At 37.9% G+C, this 15,944-nt stretch overlaps 1 protein-coding gene across 1 annotated transcript in view; it reads right to left on the bottom strand.

Annotated features, from left to right (window-relative positions):
* The window catches only part of DNAH8 (dynein axonemal heavy chain 8), a 404,075-nt gene that overhangs the window by 272,664 nt on the left and 115,467 nt on the right, over positions 1-15,944 (bottom strand). The window contains exons 25-27 of the mRNA XM_027876336.1: positions 14,225-14,363; positions 9,912-10,105; positions 7,836-7,962 (exon numbers count right to left, since the gene is read on the bottom strand). Of these exons, the coding sequence (XP_027732137.1) occupies positions 7,836-7,962; positions 9,912-10,105; positions 14,225-14,363 (460 nt within the window). The remainder of the gene's footprint in view (positions 1-7,835; positions 7,963-9,911; positions 10,106-14,224; positions 14,364-15,944) is intronic.

The raw sequence follows: 15,944 nt of genomic DNA, 5'->3' as shown, positions 1-15,944 counted from the left end.
AGTGTTCCAATTTTCTCACATCTTCTCCAACATTTATCATTTTCCTGTTCTGTCATGTTGGAACATGAAGCTTTTTCAATTGGCCATGTGGCTAGAACTAGGAATGCTTTCAAAAGGCACTGGCTCTTACCGACCAGAGCACTGGTTATTCTTTTTGGCTACTCTGACTTGGTAGATATCTCTGCTCTCACTCTGACTCAACTGATGTCATCAAAGATTTCTGAAAATGGGAGAGATCTTTGGCCTTCTCCCCTGAGGCCAACATGTGGCCTCATTAAAATAGGCCATGGTCCTGTGCCTTGACTTTTGTTCATTTTATGAAGAAAATTAACCTGGAGGCTCCAACCTTGTGAGTTATGAAAGGTCAGAAGAGTGAGCCTCCAGGATCCTGGAAGGCACCCAGGGTCCAGAATTCTAGGAATCTGAGTCCATGTCATATTTTGTAGCTATGAGGAATAAGTAATAATCTTCCTGAGTGAACTTAAGGATTTAGCTCAGCAGTAGCTGAGAAGAAGACTGACCAGGAAGTAATGCCAAACTTAGATGCCAACTCAGTGGAACCAAAACTATGTAGAAACTATAGTAAGAGTGAGCCTAAAGTGGAATAAGGGAGAACATGGCACTAAAGCATTTGGGAAAAGTGTACGTACTTCTGTCTTGCTAGATTTTCTAACTTTGTAAAAGCTAATTAATGATAATTGGTTGAATGGGACTGGGATGCTAGTCATTCACCAGTAGCTGACAGTGGGGCAGAACACATCTGGGGACCTGAGCCAATACTATCAGAGAAGAGACATCCCAATTTCACAGAATATCCCCTAGAACCCTGAGGGGAAGATATAGCAGGGCTAACACTGGGAGGGTGAGGCCACAGTATACTCTCTATACTTAAGATTTACTTAAGAATTTTACTCACTACAAAAAACCAGGGAATAAATTTTCCCCAAGCATAGAGAATAGAGAAGACTCCAGACCTCCACTTCAATTCTGTCCCTAGAATTCCATCAATCTTCCTATTCAAATTACCAATATCAAAAATGAAAAAGTTAATTCAAAACCAATTAAGAGGAATTAAAAGAAATTAATAGGAGCTATTTTACCCAACTATATAGGTGAATAAAATTGACAATCCAAATGAAATGGATAAATATTTACAAAAATATAAATTGCTCACATTAACAGAACAGGAAAGAGAATACTTAAATCACTCCATCTTAGAAAAAGAAATTGGGGCAGCTAGATGGCACACTGGATAGAGCACTGGCCCTGGAGTCAGGAGGACCTGAGTTCAAATCTGGCCTCATACACTTGACATTTACTAGCTGTGTGACCCCGGGCAAGTCACTTCACCCCATTGCCTAGCCAAACAAACCAGAAAAAGAAATTGAACAAACCATAAATAAGGCCCCTAAGAAAAAATTCCCAGGACCAGATGGATTTAAAAGTGAAACCCACCAAACATTTAAATAACAATTAATTCTAACAGTACATGAACTGGAAAAAAAAAAAACAGGTAAAAGAGTCCTACCAAAATTTTTCTATGACTGAAATATGGTCTTGATACCTAAACCAGGGAGAATCAAAACAGCGAAAGAAAATTCTAGTCCAATTTCCCTAATGAATACTGATACAAAAAATTTAAATAAAATACTAAAAAGGACATTCCAACAATATACCACAAAAATCATACATTATCACCAGGCTGGATTTACACCAAAAATGAATGGCTGGTTCAATGTTAGGAAAACTATAAGAATAATCATATAACAATAACAAAAACAAAAACAAAAAATTGATTATTTCAATAAATGCTGAAAAAGTTTTTGATAAAAATACATCCATTCTTATTAAAAACATTAGAAATCCCAGGAATAAATGAAGGTTTCATTAAAATGATAAGCAGTATTTATCTAAAACCAACAGCAAGCATTATCTACAATGGGGATAAGCTAGAAGCCCTTCTGTATTCTCTATATTCTATATTCTAATCTCTCCTTCGGTTTTCAGAATTTCTAATTTGGTATCTAATTGGGAATTTTAATTTTATTCTTCTAGCTTTTTTAGTTGCATGCCCAATTCATTGATCTGTTCTTTCTCTATATTTTATTCATGTAAACATTTACAGATACAAAACTTCCCCTAAGAACCACTTTTGTTGCATTCCATAAGTTTTGGTACATTGTTTCATTACTGTCATTCTCGTGGATGAAGTTACTGATTGTTCCTATGATTTGTTTTTTGATCCACTCATTCTTTAGGATTAGATTATTTAGTTTCCAATTAATTTTTAGTCTTGTCTTTCCATGGCCCTTTACTACATGCAATTTTTATTGCATAATGATCTTAAAAGGATGCATTTAATATTTGTCTGTCTGCATTGGATTGTGAGGATTTTATACACTAGCACATGGTCAGTTTTTGTGTAGGTGCCATGTACTGCCGAGAAAAAGGTATATTCCCTTTTATCCCACATTCAATTTTCTCTAGAGGTCAATCATATCTGCTAAAAGCCTTTCTAATAAAATCAAATGTGAAGGAAGCATAGCCATTGTCACATTATCATTCAATATTGTGCTAGCCATAGCAATAAGACAAGAAAAAAAAGTGAAGGAATAAGCATAGGCAACAAGGAAACAAAACTATGACTTTTGCATGTTATGATGGTTTACTTAGAGAACCCCAGAGTCAACTAAAAAACTGATCAAAACAATTAACACTACTTTAGCAAAGTTGCAAGACATAAAATAAACCCACACAAATCATCACAATTTCTGTAAATTACCAACAAAACTCAGAAGGAAGAAACAGAAAGACAAATTCCATTTAAAATAACTACAGACAATATAAAATACTTGTTAACCTACCTGCCAATACACACAAAAGAACTATATGAACACAATTACAGAACACTCTTTACACAAAGACATCTCTAATCATTTATTAAAGAAATATTAATTGCTCATGGGTAGACTGAGCCAATATAATAAAAGATACAATGCAACCTAAATTAATTTACTTATTCAGTGCCATTCTAATCAAATTACCAAAAAATTACTTTACAGAACTAGGAAAAAATAATAACAAAATTCATCTGGAGAAACAAAGATCAAGAATATCAAGGAAATCAATGAAAAAAAATTTGAAGGAGTAGTACCAGTATTTAGTAGTACCAGACCTCAAACTTTACTAAAAAGCTATAGCCACCGAAACAAAGTATTTCAGAAAATTTAGTGGAAGCAACAAAAATTTAACTGAGAGGAATGTATAGTGGAGGAATTAAATGGGAGCATTTCCCAAGGGACTTGGCCCCTTCTTCTAGTGAGACATATATTATGGCTCCTTGTTAAAGTATATTCAGCTCTAAAAGTTTGTGGTTTAAAGGTGGAGAGGGCTTTTAAGATTATTGGTGATCAAGCAAAGAGAGCCACACTTTGTGGGCTACAAGAAGCAGGAAACAAATGTTTTCTAATATCTTTTGAGGAGGCCTCTTTTGGGACACAGCAAATACAAGTTCTTACTTAGACTTCAAGCAAGGTGAAGAGACGATTTTTCCTCTTCTCCCAACCTAATAGCTATAGTGGCTATTAAGCACATGGTAATCATCAATATGTACTTGTCTAGGTGAATCTGAGACTAAATCTCATTTTTCTGTCTAATTCTTCTGTTTCTGATTCTTTCTCTGAGCATAAATATGCTGAGAAATTGACTTTTCCAGCTTGGTGGCTTCTTCTGGAGTTCAAGAATTTCTAGATCTCTCAATCAGGCTGGCTGCCCTGAAGGAAAGACACCCTCTACTATGATGCTTTTTGGAATCAAAGAACAAGAATGAGAATCCTGGCCCTGAAGGAACTAAAGAGTCATACCTAGTTGGCCAGAAAATCTGTATAAAATAAATTGCTCAGAAAGCCTGCCACTGAAATGAAAGTGATAGATCTATTCAGCAGTCCTTACATAGTTGTCTTTTTCTTTTTGGGAGAGCATAACGTGTGATGGCTTACTGTATTTGTTTTACCTATATGGCATTTTATATTAGCATGAGCTCTTTTTTTTTATTTTAAGCATTCTTGTGTATGTATGTGGTAGAGGATACAAATACTGTCCTATACCTGACCTATTTTATACATGGAGTGTTATTCTAGAAGGGAATCTAAAAGATGATATTCTAGTTAAGAGCCATACTTAATATTTACTTGAGGTTTTCCTAAAACTTCAACATTAGGGACATAATTAGAGAATATAAAAAAAAACAAGAATGCAAGAAAAAGCCTGTAATCCCCACTTGGGATTAGGCTCTCCTAGGAATTAATCTGGGTATGCATGAACCACGTGAAGAGGGGTCTTCCTAGGTAGTAAGTAACTTTAGCTGTTTTAAGGAGGATTTTGTTATTCTTTTTTAGATAATAGTTTCCAGGATCTTAGATATAATTCCCCACGATCATGACTGAAAACAACTTTTACTGTTACCGCACAGTGAAATATAGGGATGGCAATGTGATATTCAGTACACTTGTGCTATGCAAGGTCAAGATGATATTGCTAAAGTTAACCTGTGAGCTTAAGGTTAGCAAATTGCCTTCTCTATAAATCAAGAGGGCACTGGTCAGTGAGTGGGGATTTGGAGCATGCATAAAGGAATGCATGTGTATTTGCCTCAACCAGCCCCCATTGAGGCTTACAGGGGAGTGCACTAGTTGAAATGTTTCGCGAGCTCTCATCGGCCCTCATCAAGACTTAGGGGAACCGGTAGGAGTTGTACTCCTATATTCTCACCTGCCCCTGTGAGAAGGGCAATCAGGAGATCCTGTAGGTATTGGTGCTCCCATTATCAGGAACCCATTGAGACAGAATAGTAAGAATAAATTATTATGTAACCCCTCCAGAGCTGTCTTCCTGTCCTTCTGGCTGCCCAAATCAAGAGTGAACCTGTTAGAGGCTGGAGTCTAAAAAACTCCAGTGGCTCCTGTGTTATACATGGTGGAGTCGAGTGAGATCTGCTTCTGCAGACCAGGCCAACCAATAGCAATAAAACTAGGGGTTTTAGTGGGACTGGGATAGGAATCCAATTATCCTTGGTGAATGTGTTATTTTTTTAACCATGGTTCTATGGACCCTTCCCCAGAAATGGGAGAATGGAGTACGGACCACCACCCCCCCCCAGGAGTGGGAGGATGTGTCTCCTATCCCCAGAGGCCTTGAGAAAGTTTTGCTGAAAATTTGGGGTACCCTTGATAAGAAGGGAGCAAGAAAGGCTTCGGGAGTTGTAGGCTGGCTGTGGGAGACCTGGACTGACTTAGCCCCAAAAGAGTGGGAGAGTCAGTGTGCAGTGCAGAGGCAGCAGACTTCAGGACCAGCTGAGAGAAGCCCTGGAGCAGTGGCAGAGGCAGTGAAGCAGGTAGCAGCAACCTGAGAGAAGCCAAGCGAGCAGAAGAAGCAGCAGCAACAACAACGTGAGGGGTTTCCCCAGGGCCCAGAGTGGGGCTCCATGGAGATAACCTCTCCTTCCCCCTCCCACCCCACTGGCAGGAAGAAGCTTGAGGAGACAAGCCAGAGTGGCAGCCTTTGGAGAAAAAGCAGCCTTGTGACTGTGGAGGTTGGGGTGGTAGAGCAGTCAATTCAGTTTCGTGTTTTGTGGGATGGTTTGTAGACTGGATAAAGTTAGCCACTGTGAGAAAAAATATTGACAAGTGGTTGTCAGTGGAAGCCTGGTTGCAGTAGGTTCAGGCTAATTTATTTCAGGAATGGGAAGAAAGGGAGGCATGTGAGAAAGCCAGAGAAATATTAGAGATTGAAACCCAAATTCTTAGGGCTTGGTTGTTTATTCTTCCCTCCACTCAAGAGGCAAAGTTATCTGATGAGCCAGAGGAAGACTGGATTTATTGTAGTGAAGGGGGAGGAAAAATTACTCTTAGATGATACAAGAAACGGTTAAAGCTAAGCTGCAGTTAGACATAGAGAAGGAGGCCTGGCCTGAGGAAAAGTTTCTTTTGAACTTCTCTGAGCCCAAGCTAGGGCCTGGTTGGAGTAGCCCCTCCCCCTCGTGAGGCTAGGGGAGGATGAGCTGCCCCAGAGTTAGAGTAGATGAGGACTAGAGACCGAGGCCAGGGGCAGGGGCCCCCAGAGCCTGCTGTGCCAAGACCTGCAGCAGAAGCAAGGAGCCACGGAGCTCAGGACTCAGCCCCAGATCAAGATGAAAACTTTTCAGCAAGGTAGGAGCACTGAGCTTGCTTTCCTGCTACATCCCTCCGTTGGGACCCAGGGGTGGAGTTCTCCATGGTAGTACAGGGAAAGTGCCACAGCCCCTGGGAGCCCACCTTGTTGACTTTGTTGCCCATCTGCCCCCCCAGACCTAGTGGCGGGAGCTAGGGCAGTGCGAGGACTCGAGACTTTTTGGCTCACTTGAGAGACAGCTCACCCTAGAATGCCAGGTGGGAGCCTGCAATGACAGGGTGTGAGCCTGAGGGGGAAAGAAGGACATACCCCAAGAGGACTCTCTTAGGAGAATTGGACCCTCTTGATTGAGGGGATTATAACCTATTGTGGCCCAGGTGTAGAATGTGCTATGTTGAAGAAGACCCTGGCCCAGGACCCCCTGATGTATAAGCAGTACTTTGGACAGTACCTGAATGAGGAAGAGCTGGCTGTTCATTCCCCAAAAGACTCTGGTCCCCAAAGAATGTACAAGGGATATGTACTATGTTACATACTGAGTGCTATGTCTGTTTTATGCCTTGTGGCCATACTTCTTGGGAAGAAGGCAAGTTACCTTTTTGTCTGTTTTAGGCCTTGTGGCCACTCTGGTAACATGTTCTTATTTGTATACCTGTATAGGCCCAGTATAATGTCTATGTTATTGTTGTATTTTGTTACAACCTATATTGTTGTTGTTATGTTGTTATAGATTGTGAATGTTATGCTTTGATTACCTGGCTCGAGGGCCCACACCTATGTAGACCGTAAGGGCCAAAGTGTCACCTGTGTAGATTTTAAGGGCCAAGTGTTACCTGTTTAGATTGTAAGGCCAGGATCCTGGAGGGGTGTAGTGTAAGTAAAGAGGATTTTGCTATTCTTTTTTAGATAACAGTTTCCAGGATCCTAGATAAAATTTTCCATGATCATGGTTGAAAACAGCTTTTACTATGACTGCAGAGTGAGATATAGGGATGACTTAATGTGATATTTACTACACTTGTGCTGTGCTAGGCTATGATGATATTGCTAAAGTTAACCTGTGAGCTTAATGTTGGCAAACTGCCTTCTCTATAAATCCAGAGAGCACTGGCCAGTGAGTGAGGATTTGGAGCACGCATAAGGGAATGCATGTGTGTTTGTCTCAACTAGGCCTCATTGAGGCTTACAGGGGATGCACTAGCTGAAATGCTGTGTGTGCCTTGATCAGTCCCTTTCAAGTCTTAGAGGACCTGTAGGAGTTGTATTCCTATATTCTCATTATGTTACCATTATGTGTCAATTTCCATTATGTTACCATACAACTTTTTACCATTCCAAGGTTTACACAGGAGATTTAACAAGGAATTAGATGGTTGGTTTTTCATAATAATAGTACACCTGATTCATTATTAAATGATTCTTCTCCCCTCCTTTCTGCCCCCCCCAGTATTATATAAACCTATACAGACTTTTTCGTCTATGGATTTATTCTAACCTAAGTTAAATTAGAGAATCAAGTTGTGTTCTACATAGGCACTAGAATAACACTTGTGCTTTAAAAATATCGGTCATTTACAATACATACATACATATATATATATATATATATATATTACAGTAACTACTAATAATTAACTGATCCTATGCTTTATGTAATAAGGAAATACCTGTATGTAATTCAAGTGCTCCCACAACAATAGTAGGCTTCAACTCTTCGATCTCTTGTTCAAATGTAGCATAATGAAGAATTTCTGCTCTGATTTCTGTCAGAGAAGGATTGCTAGCCAAAAATTCCTGTGTGTAATTTGAACAGTTGTTAAATATTTTAAGTCTCATCAGTTACAAATCTCAATGATTCCTTTTAACAAAGGTATTTGTATTCAAATCCTTATACATATGTGTTTTCAGGGCAATGAACTCTGAATCCATGGAGGAAGTATTAACATAAGTGAAATCACATATGTGTCAACACATCTAAGTATGTGTTATCATATTAAATTATCTAAAAAAGAAGAAGGTATCCTTGACAGAGTTGGGGGAGAAAGTTGTGATAGTTCAGTGGTTTCAGCCTTTATCCTGCCTAGTCTCAAGTGAGCAAAACTTCATAACAAACTGAGACCTGCCTGTGAATATGCTGATATAAGAGCACCCTTTGACAACTATCAAGTCTCTCTGCCACATGGAAACCAGCAAGCCCCAAAATAGGCCCCTGCTTTCTCCTGTATGAAGATGAAAAGAAAACCACATCTCTAAGCCAGTGACCAAAAGGCCCTGATTCTGGATAACACATGAGGCACTCATAGAAGTACCTGGTGGCACAGTGGATAGAGCATAGGCTAAAGTCAGAAAGATTGGGTTCAAATCCAGCCTCAGACACTTACTAGCTGTGTAGTTACTTTACCTTTGCTTCAGTTTCCTCAATTATAGAGTGGGGATAATAATAGCACCTACCTCCCGGGGTTGTTATGAGGATAAAATTAGGTTAATATTTGTAAATCACTTAGAATTGTGCATGGCACATAGTAGGTATTTAATAAATTCTTGTTTTCTTTCTCTTCACATAAAGGAATAGGCAACATTCTTCAGATCCTTTTGACCTGCTAGACAATCAAACTGAATAGTAGTGTTTACGCTCACCATCAATATACTGAACAGCTTCAGTAAACTATGCAACTAGATATACAGAAATGAAAACCAGCAATAAGGGGCACCCATCTACTGGTTCTTAAGAGAATCTGCCACCAGATGAAATGGCAGTCTGACTGCCCTTCACTAGTAGATCCACTATTAGAGCTTAATGCTGACAGAAAATAGTAATAACAGCAGCAACAATAATGACATTTATATAGCACTTTAAAGATTACAAATGAAAAGCAGCACAGCATAGCAGATAAAGCTCTGGTGTTGGAGCTCCCCAAATCTGGATGAAGTGTTACCTCTGATACATACTGGCTTTATAGCCCCAGGCAATTCACTTAGCTTTTCAGTACTTTAGGTGACTCTAAGTTTCAGACAAAGTGCTGACCTGCATTGGTAGAAACATTTTCTTCACCAAAGAAATTTCACTAAACCAGTGAAATCACAGGTCTAGCCCCTATCTCTCTCTACACCTTCAGTATGCAGAATATTTGACCTGCTTTATCATTGTGGAGTCTCCAGCCGGCTCTGTGAGGTAGGTACTCCGTGTATTATTATTCGTATTTTATAAACAAGGAAATAAGAGTGTTGGACAGGCTAAGTGACTTATCTAGCATTAAAGAGCTAGTAAACGTGCAGCAGTGAGCATTAAGTCTCAACCTTCCTGAATTTAATTCGAAAACTCTGGTTATGGCTGAGAAATTTAAGTAGCTGAAAATGATGGATCCACTCAGCCTGAACACCCTCAGTGATACCATGGCAATGCTTAACACACTGACAGAGGGTGTACAATTGGGCTGCACAGCCACAAGCAGGAGGGTGTCGTGGAAAGTTCCAAAAACTTTCCCATAGCCCCTAGTTTGTGAAACACTAATGTGAAATGACTTATGAGGAAATCTTGCATGATGACATACTTTTCTGACTATAGGATAATGGGTGTAGAGATGTGTAAGCCAAGCCTCAAACAATACAACACACCCTGACAGCAGGAAGGGACCCTGGGTATCATCTTTCCTTGGCATCATTCCCACCAGTGGGATACAAGCAAAGGGAATGCAAGGTAAGTCCGATGAAAAACATTTGTAAATAAATTAGTGAAACTATACCTTAACTCTAGCGTCTCGATCCTCTGTCCAAAGAGCTTTATATTTTTGAAACTCCAACAATGCTTCAGCAGCTGCTTTCCTTAAAGAATTTACTGAAGAAGAAAGCAGCAGGACTAATTTAGCAATATCTTTGTGTTCCGCAACACCAGGATAAAAATTTTTGAGCTTCCTTGAAGGAATTTCTTCAAAGGACTCTAGAAAATATGTATTTCAAACAGCAAGCAAATTATTACATTATGAAATGTTCAACCTTTAGTTTCCCTAATTAGAACAAGTTAGTCTATTTCAATGGTTATATTTAACATTCAAATCTTACACTTTACTTATATTCTCCAGCTCCTGGTACTTAACAACCATACATGTGCTATTCTCAACATCAAATATTAACTTTTTAGAGTATGGTATATAGTCTCTATATCTTAAAAATGGAGAAATTAAAAGGTCCAGAAAATAACTGAAATAAAAACGATTAAAAGACAGAATAAGGAAAAGTTAAAAGAATTGAGTTATTACCACAAAAAAAGACTAAGGAGTAATTCCCAATATTTTCAAATACATATCTTTCTTCCCACCTCCTTTATAAAGCCTTCTCTGGCCATCTCAGCCCATAATTATTGCTTCTTGCTCTAAATTCTGATATTTATTACCTATTGTATGTGTGTATATGTGTTTCTCCATTTAGACTATAAGTTTCTTGACCAAAGTTTCCAAAACACTTTCCTTAGAGCAAAACAGGAGAGTATTATGACCTAAGTCTAAAATCAAAAATGCTAATGCCTAGAATGAAATGAAGCTGACAACAAACACTGAGGACAAAAAAGAATGTTTTTTTAAAAGTTCTGTAGAAGAGAAGATACAGATCAAAGGATGGAATGATGAAAGTGAGAAGACTACTCAATTTTTATTTTCCTTCTGCTTCCACTATGAAATAGAATGAGTATTCTAGACCCTCCAATACTCATTGGAGTATCAACATTGATTCGAACTAATTCCAGCCTTTCCAAAATTCTAGTAGGATGCTGCAAGCAGCAAGTCGGGATTAATTAAGTACATACTTCAACCATCATTGCAGAATGTGCATCATTTTAAAAGGTACATATATCTCCATTACCCCTTCACTGAAGAAGAGGAAAGGACAGACATGATAGAGACAGACAGGCAGCTGTGCTGTACTCCTGATCATACAACCATATGTGACCACGGACAAGTGGTCTTTCCCCTCCTGGAAGCTTATAGCAGTCCTTGCCTTCACCACTGGCAAGAAAAAGAGTCTAATCTGGTCAATTAGCATTTTCTGTATGCACACTAAGTTCTGACCCAGCAACCAGTCAAGAGGTCTTTTCTTTACCATATGGCAAGTAGAAGGAAAATATCAACAGATGCCTCTGAAGTGGAAAGCCAGGCCCCTCCACTTCACATCATCACAGACTTCCAGAAACAGATTCATCACATGTCCATGCGTCCTGGTGTTGGGCCTTCATTCAACAGATTCTGCTGTCCCTCTTAAGAGCTTGACCTCAAGCTGTTAAGAATTTTAACTGATGACTTTGATAAAGAAAAAGGTGATGTCAGTATCAAATTTTCAGATGACATGAAGCTGGGAAGGAAAGCTAACATGATGAATGAGTAAGACAGCATTCAAAAAGATCTTGACAGACTAGAGCACCAACTGAATAATAGTAATAGCAAACATTTATAGCACTTATTCTACATAGCACTCTCACTATGTGAGAGGTAAGAACCTTACAATTATTACCTTACTTGATCTTCACAACAACTCTGGGAGGCAAATGTTATTATCTCCATTTAACAGCTAAGGAAACTGAGGCAAACAGAGGTTAAGTGATTTGACCACATTCACATAGCTAGTAAATGTCTGTGGCCATATGTGAACCCAGGTCTTCCTTATTCCAGGCCCAGTGCTCTATCCGTTGTGCTGACCTACATTTATTAAAGATAAAATCAAATAGGGATAAATATAAAGCCTTATAACTTAGATTCAAAAATTTCAAAATAACTTCATGTGTACAAGGTGGGAAAGGTATAGTAAGGTAACAATTGTTCTGAAAAAAATCTTAGGTTTTTTTGTTTTTTTTTAAGCAGATTATAGACTAAATATGAATCAGCAAGTTGATGTTGCATTTAAAAAAAACGGTAATGCCATCTTAAGCTACATTAAGAATGGTTTTCGGGGCAGCTAGGTGGCGCAGTGGATAGAGCACCAGCCCTGGAGGAGGACCTGAGTTCAAATCTGGCCACAAACACTTACTAGCTGTGTGACCCTGCGCAAGTCACTTAACCCCAATTGCCTTAAAAAAAAAAAAAAAGAATAGCTTTCAACAAAAGAAAGCACCCATCAATTAAAGAATGACTGAACAAATCATGATAGTACATGAATGTAATGTAACACTACTGCACCACATGAAACAACAAAAGAGAGAATTTCAGAGAAACCTAAGAAGAATTTTATAAACTGATGCAGAAAGAAGTAAGCAGAACAAAACAAATAGAATATTAAAAAGAAAAACCACCATGAAAGACTCTGAACAAATGCAATGACCAAAATGACTCTAGAAGACTAAGCATGAAGCATACTATTACCACCTCATGACACAAGGGTGATGGACTCTAGGTACAGAATGAGACCTATATTTGGAAGTATGGTAGATGTGTGGATTCATTTTGCTTGACTGTGTCTATGTGCTACAGGGATTTTAGTTTTTCTTTATATGGAGGCAGGACAGATAAATTATAACAAAACAAAAGATATCAATAAAAATAAGAATTTAAAAAATAAATGAAATATTAATGATCCTTCTAACAACAACAAAAAAGAATAGTTTCCAGGAATAAAGAAGTGACATACACTCGGCAGTTTGCCCTACTCAGCCTGGATCCAGAATATTGTGTTCATTACTAGGTAACACAATTTAAGAAAGATATTGATAAAGTGGAGTGCATCCAGTGGGGCAACCAAGATACTGAAGGGCCTTGAGTCTGCGCTATGTAAGGATCAACTGAAAGAACTAGGACATTTAGTCTGGAAAAAAAGAAGACTGGGAGAGAAGAGAAATAACCATCATTAAGTATCTGAAGTCTGTCATGTTTAAGAGAGAATAGATTTGTTTGGCTTGTCTCTAGAAGTCAGAACCAAGACCATGCAGTGGCAGTAACAAAAAGGCAAATTTTAGCTTGATATCAGGGAAAAAAAACTTCCTAACAATTGGCACTGTTCAAAAGTGGCATGGGGCTATGTCATAAAGTAGTAGGTTCCCCTTGACTTAGAAGCCTTCAAGAAGCAGTTGGATGACAACTTATTAATAATATTACAGAGAATATTCTTGGTCAGGTGTAGGTTGGCCTGGGCTCTGGCTTTTATGGTTTCTTCAAACTCTGAGAGGCTTGTTTCTTTAATTTTCCTCTTTCTACCACATTATGCTGCTTTAGTAAAAGTTAAGATGCAATACTATATATTAATTTTTTAAAATTTTTATTCTACCTTCCCAACTGAAATTGTCTATCAATGTGTATAAATTTTATATTTATTCTTAAAGATAGTTTTCTTTATTTTGCTTCTTTCACTCAATTCTTTCCTCAGAAGGTTTAAATCTCTTATATCATGATTATGAAGTGCAGTTCTCCCCTACATATTAAGAAAAAAAGTTATTCCTACACTAGTAACAAATGTTGCTCTCAAAGATGTGTAAAAAAGAGAGAGACCATTGCTCCAGCCCTAGAAAAATGCCTAGGAGAGCTTACCCAATTCTAGATTACTTTCACATCACAAGAGTAGCAAAATGAAAAGTTCCTTCATTTTTGCAGGGGGAAACCATGAATTCAGTCTTATTTGCACTATAGTCTAAACAGATGAGTTCACCAAATGAGATGTATGCTAATTAATGGTAGGCATAGTTCTAAGACTGGTTTTAACTTTTAAACATCTAAGCTTATGAAACCCAGAGACCTATAAAATGAAAGTCCTTATCCATAAATTCATGTTTATATTTGCAGAACATGCAGTATTCATTTTAAATATGTAATTTAACAAAGTAATAAAACGATAGGTCATTTTAAGCTTACATAGCATATTTTAAAATGTTTTCCTAATTATCTCTCCTATAGTCAATGTGATGAACTATAGCTATGATCTCTTGAAGTCTTTTCCATTTTGGAGGTTCTATAATTCTATTACATAATTACATTATCATATTTTGTCATTGTAGTTAAAAATATAAAAGTATAGAGATCTTATATTTCAACATTTTAAATGGAAAGTTAACTTTCTTCCATTTTATCCACTTCCCCTGAGCTACCTTGTGCTGATGATAGTGCTGACTTCACATGCCGCACTTGCTGCTGTCCCCAGTGGGTCACTCCTCTACTCACTTCTAGAGTTAATTGGATCATACGATTGATGGCTTGTTGAATGTCATCCAAACTAGGAATTATTACCTACATGAAATAAAAGCACTAATTTGTGGCATGCTACATATTTTCCAGAATATTGGAAGAAAAAACACTGTCCTATTCTGACTAATTATATGTGTTCAAAGGTCTTTATCCTGAAGGCCAATAATAGTACCTGGTCTATTTGAGACAGCTGGGTAGGGTAGCTGAGAGAGCAATTAACATGGAGTCCAGAAGACTAGTTCAAATCCTGCTTCTGACACTTAACTAGCTACGTGGGCTCGGGTAAGTCACTTAGCTTCCATTTGCTTTCATTACCTCATCTGTAAAATGGGGATAATTATAGCACTTACCTCCCAGGGATGTTGTGAAGGAAAAATTCCCCCACTTCAAGGATGAAGAAACTTAAGGCAAACAGAGGTTAAGTGATTTTCTTGTAAATTGAACTGAACAGTGTTATGATAAAATACAAATCCATCCACCCAATTACTCCTTGCCAGATTCACAGATCCACCACCACACTTTGTGATACCATGAAGGAAATACTCTTTACAGTCTTAAATTATCTGTTTTATAAATGCCAAGATGAAGAATTGAGTTTAGTTATGCCAATTCATTAATTGCTGAATGAATTTCTGCAGTTAAATTATGAGTAGCTTCCAGAATTATTTGTTTCCCACTGGCAAATGCATGAAGTAACTGTTCACTCTTAAGAGACTTATTCAAATTGAGACATGAAATCTGATTAAGAATATTTTCATTTTAAATCATTTAAAATGTTATGTTCCTAAGGAAGAATTTTGTAAACTATAAAATCCTTGACGCTATGTTAGATTTCCTTCTTAAAATTTCTTAAAAGTGAAAAGGAAGTATTCAGAACCCTTTACAGGAATGAGAGAGGGGTAATATTCACATCTCTTCTTCCTTCCCACTCCCTGGACTTACCCTTTCTCTGTTTTGTTTTGTTTTTTTGGTACTTTGTTCATTCAAGTAGCAAGAGATTTGTCCACTGATATCCTTGGAGTGTGTGAGGTGTGGTTTCCTTTGGTAAACTTATAGAAGGAAATGGATAAGAGTGCTCAGGAACTACTGAATCTTTATCAGCAGAAGGTATTCCCTCCAATGTAGATATTCCATACTGATGAAATTCCAGATCAGTTTTGCTATCAGAAAGTATAATGTAGAGGGAGTATACTTTGAAAGTTTCAATGGTTTTTATGTAAGTGGATGGCATGTTTGAAGTAGGGAGCAGAAAAGGATCTTGATGGAGGAACAAAAGCTGCTCTCTCACATCCCTTCTCCTGCACCTCCAATATCTGTGCATGCCTAAGGCTTAGCACAATGCATTACATACAGTAGATTCTTAATAAGTGGTTGTTGATTGGAAAAAGCATTCAAATAAAATTTTAAACTATCAAGTGATCCTCATAGGGCTTAAATGAAGGCACCATATGTTACTGTATAGAACTTACCATAACCAAAGAAATAGAGAATTGCTTATATGGGCAACCCACCAGAACAGGGAAATTGTTTTGTTATACTGAATGCTTTTTATAATGGTGTTTGTAGAAAGGGGATGTAACCTGCCACAAACACCAGAATTAATGCAAGAGTGATCTGTGTACT

This window comes from Vombatus ursinus, unplaced genomic scaffold (genome assembly GCF_900497805.2).
Source record: "Vombatus ursinus unplaced genomic scaffold, bare-nosed wombat genome assembly UNPS02014811.1, whole genome shotgun sequence".
Lineage (NCBI taxonomy): Eukaryota > Metazoa > Chordata > Mammalia > Diprotodontia > Vombatidae > Vombatus > Vombatus ursinus.
Note: the sequence above shows the minus strand (reverse complement) of the source record. Positions and strands in the feature narration are given on the sequence as shown.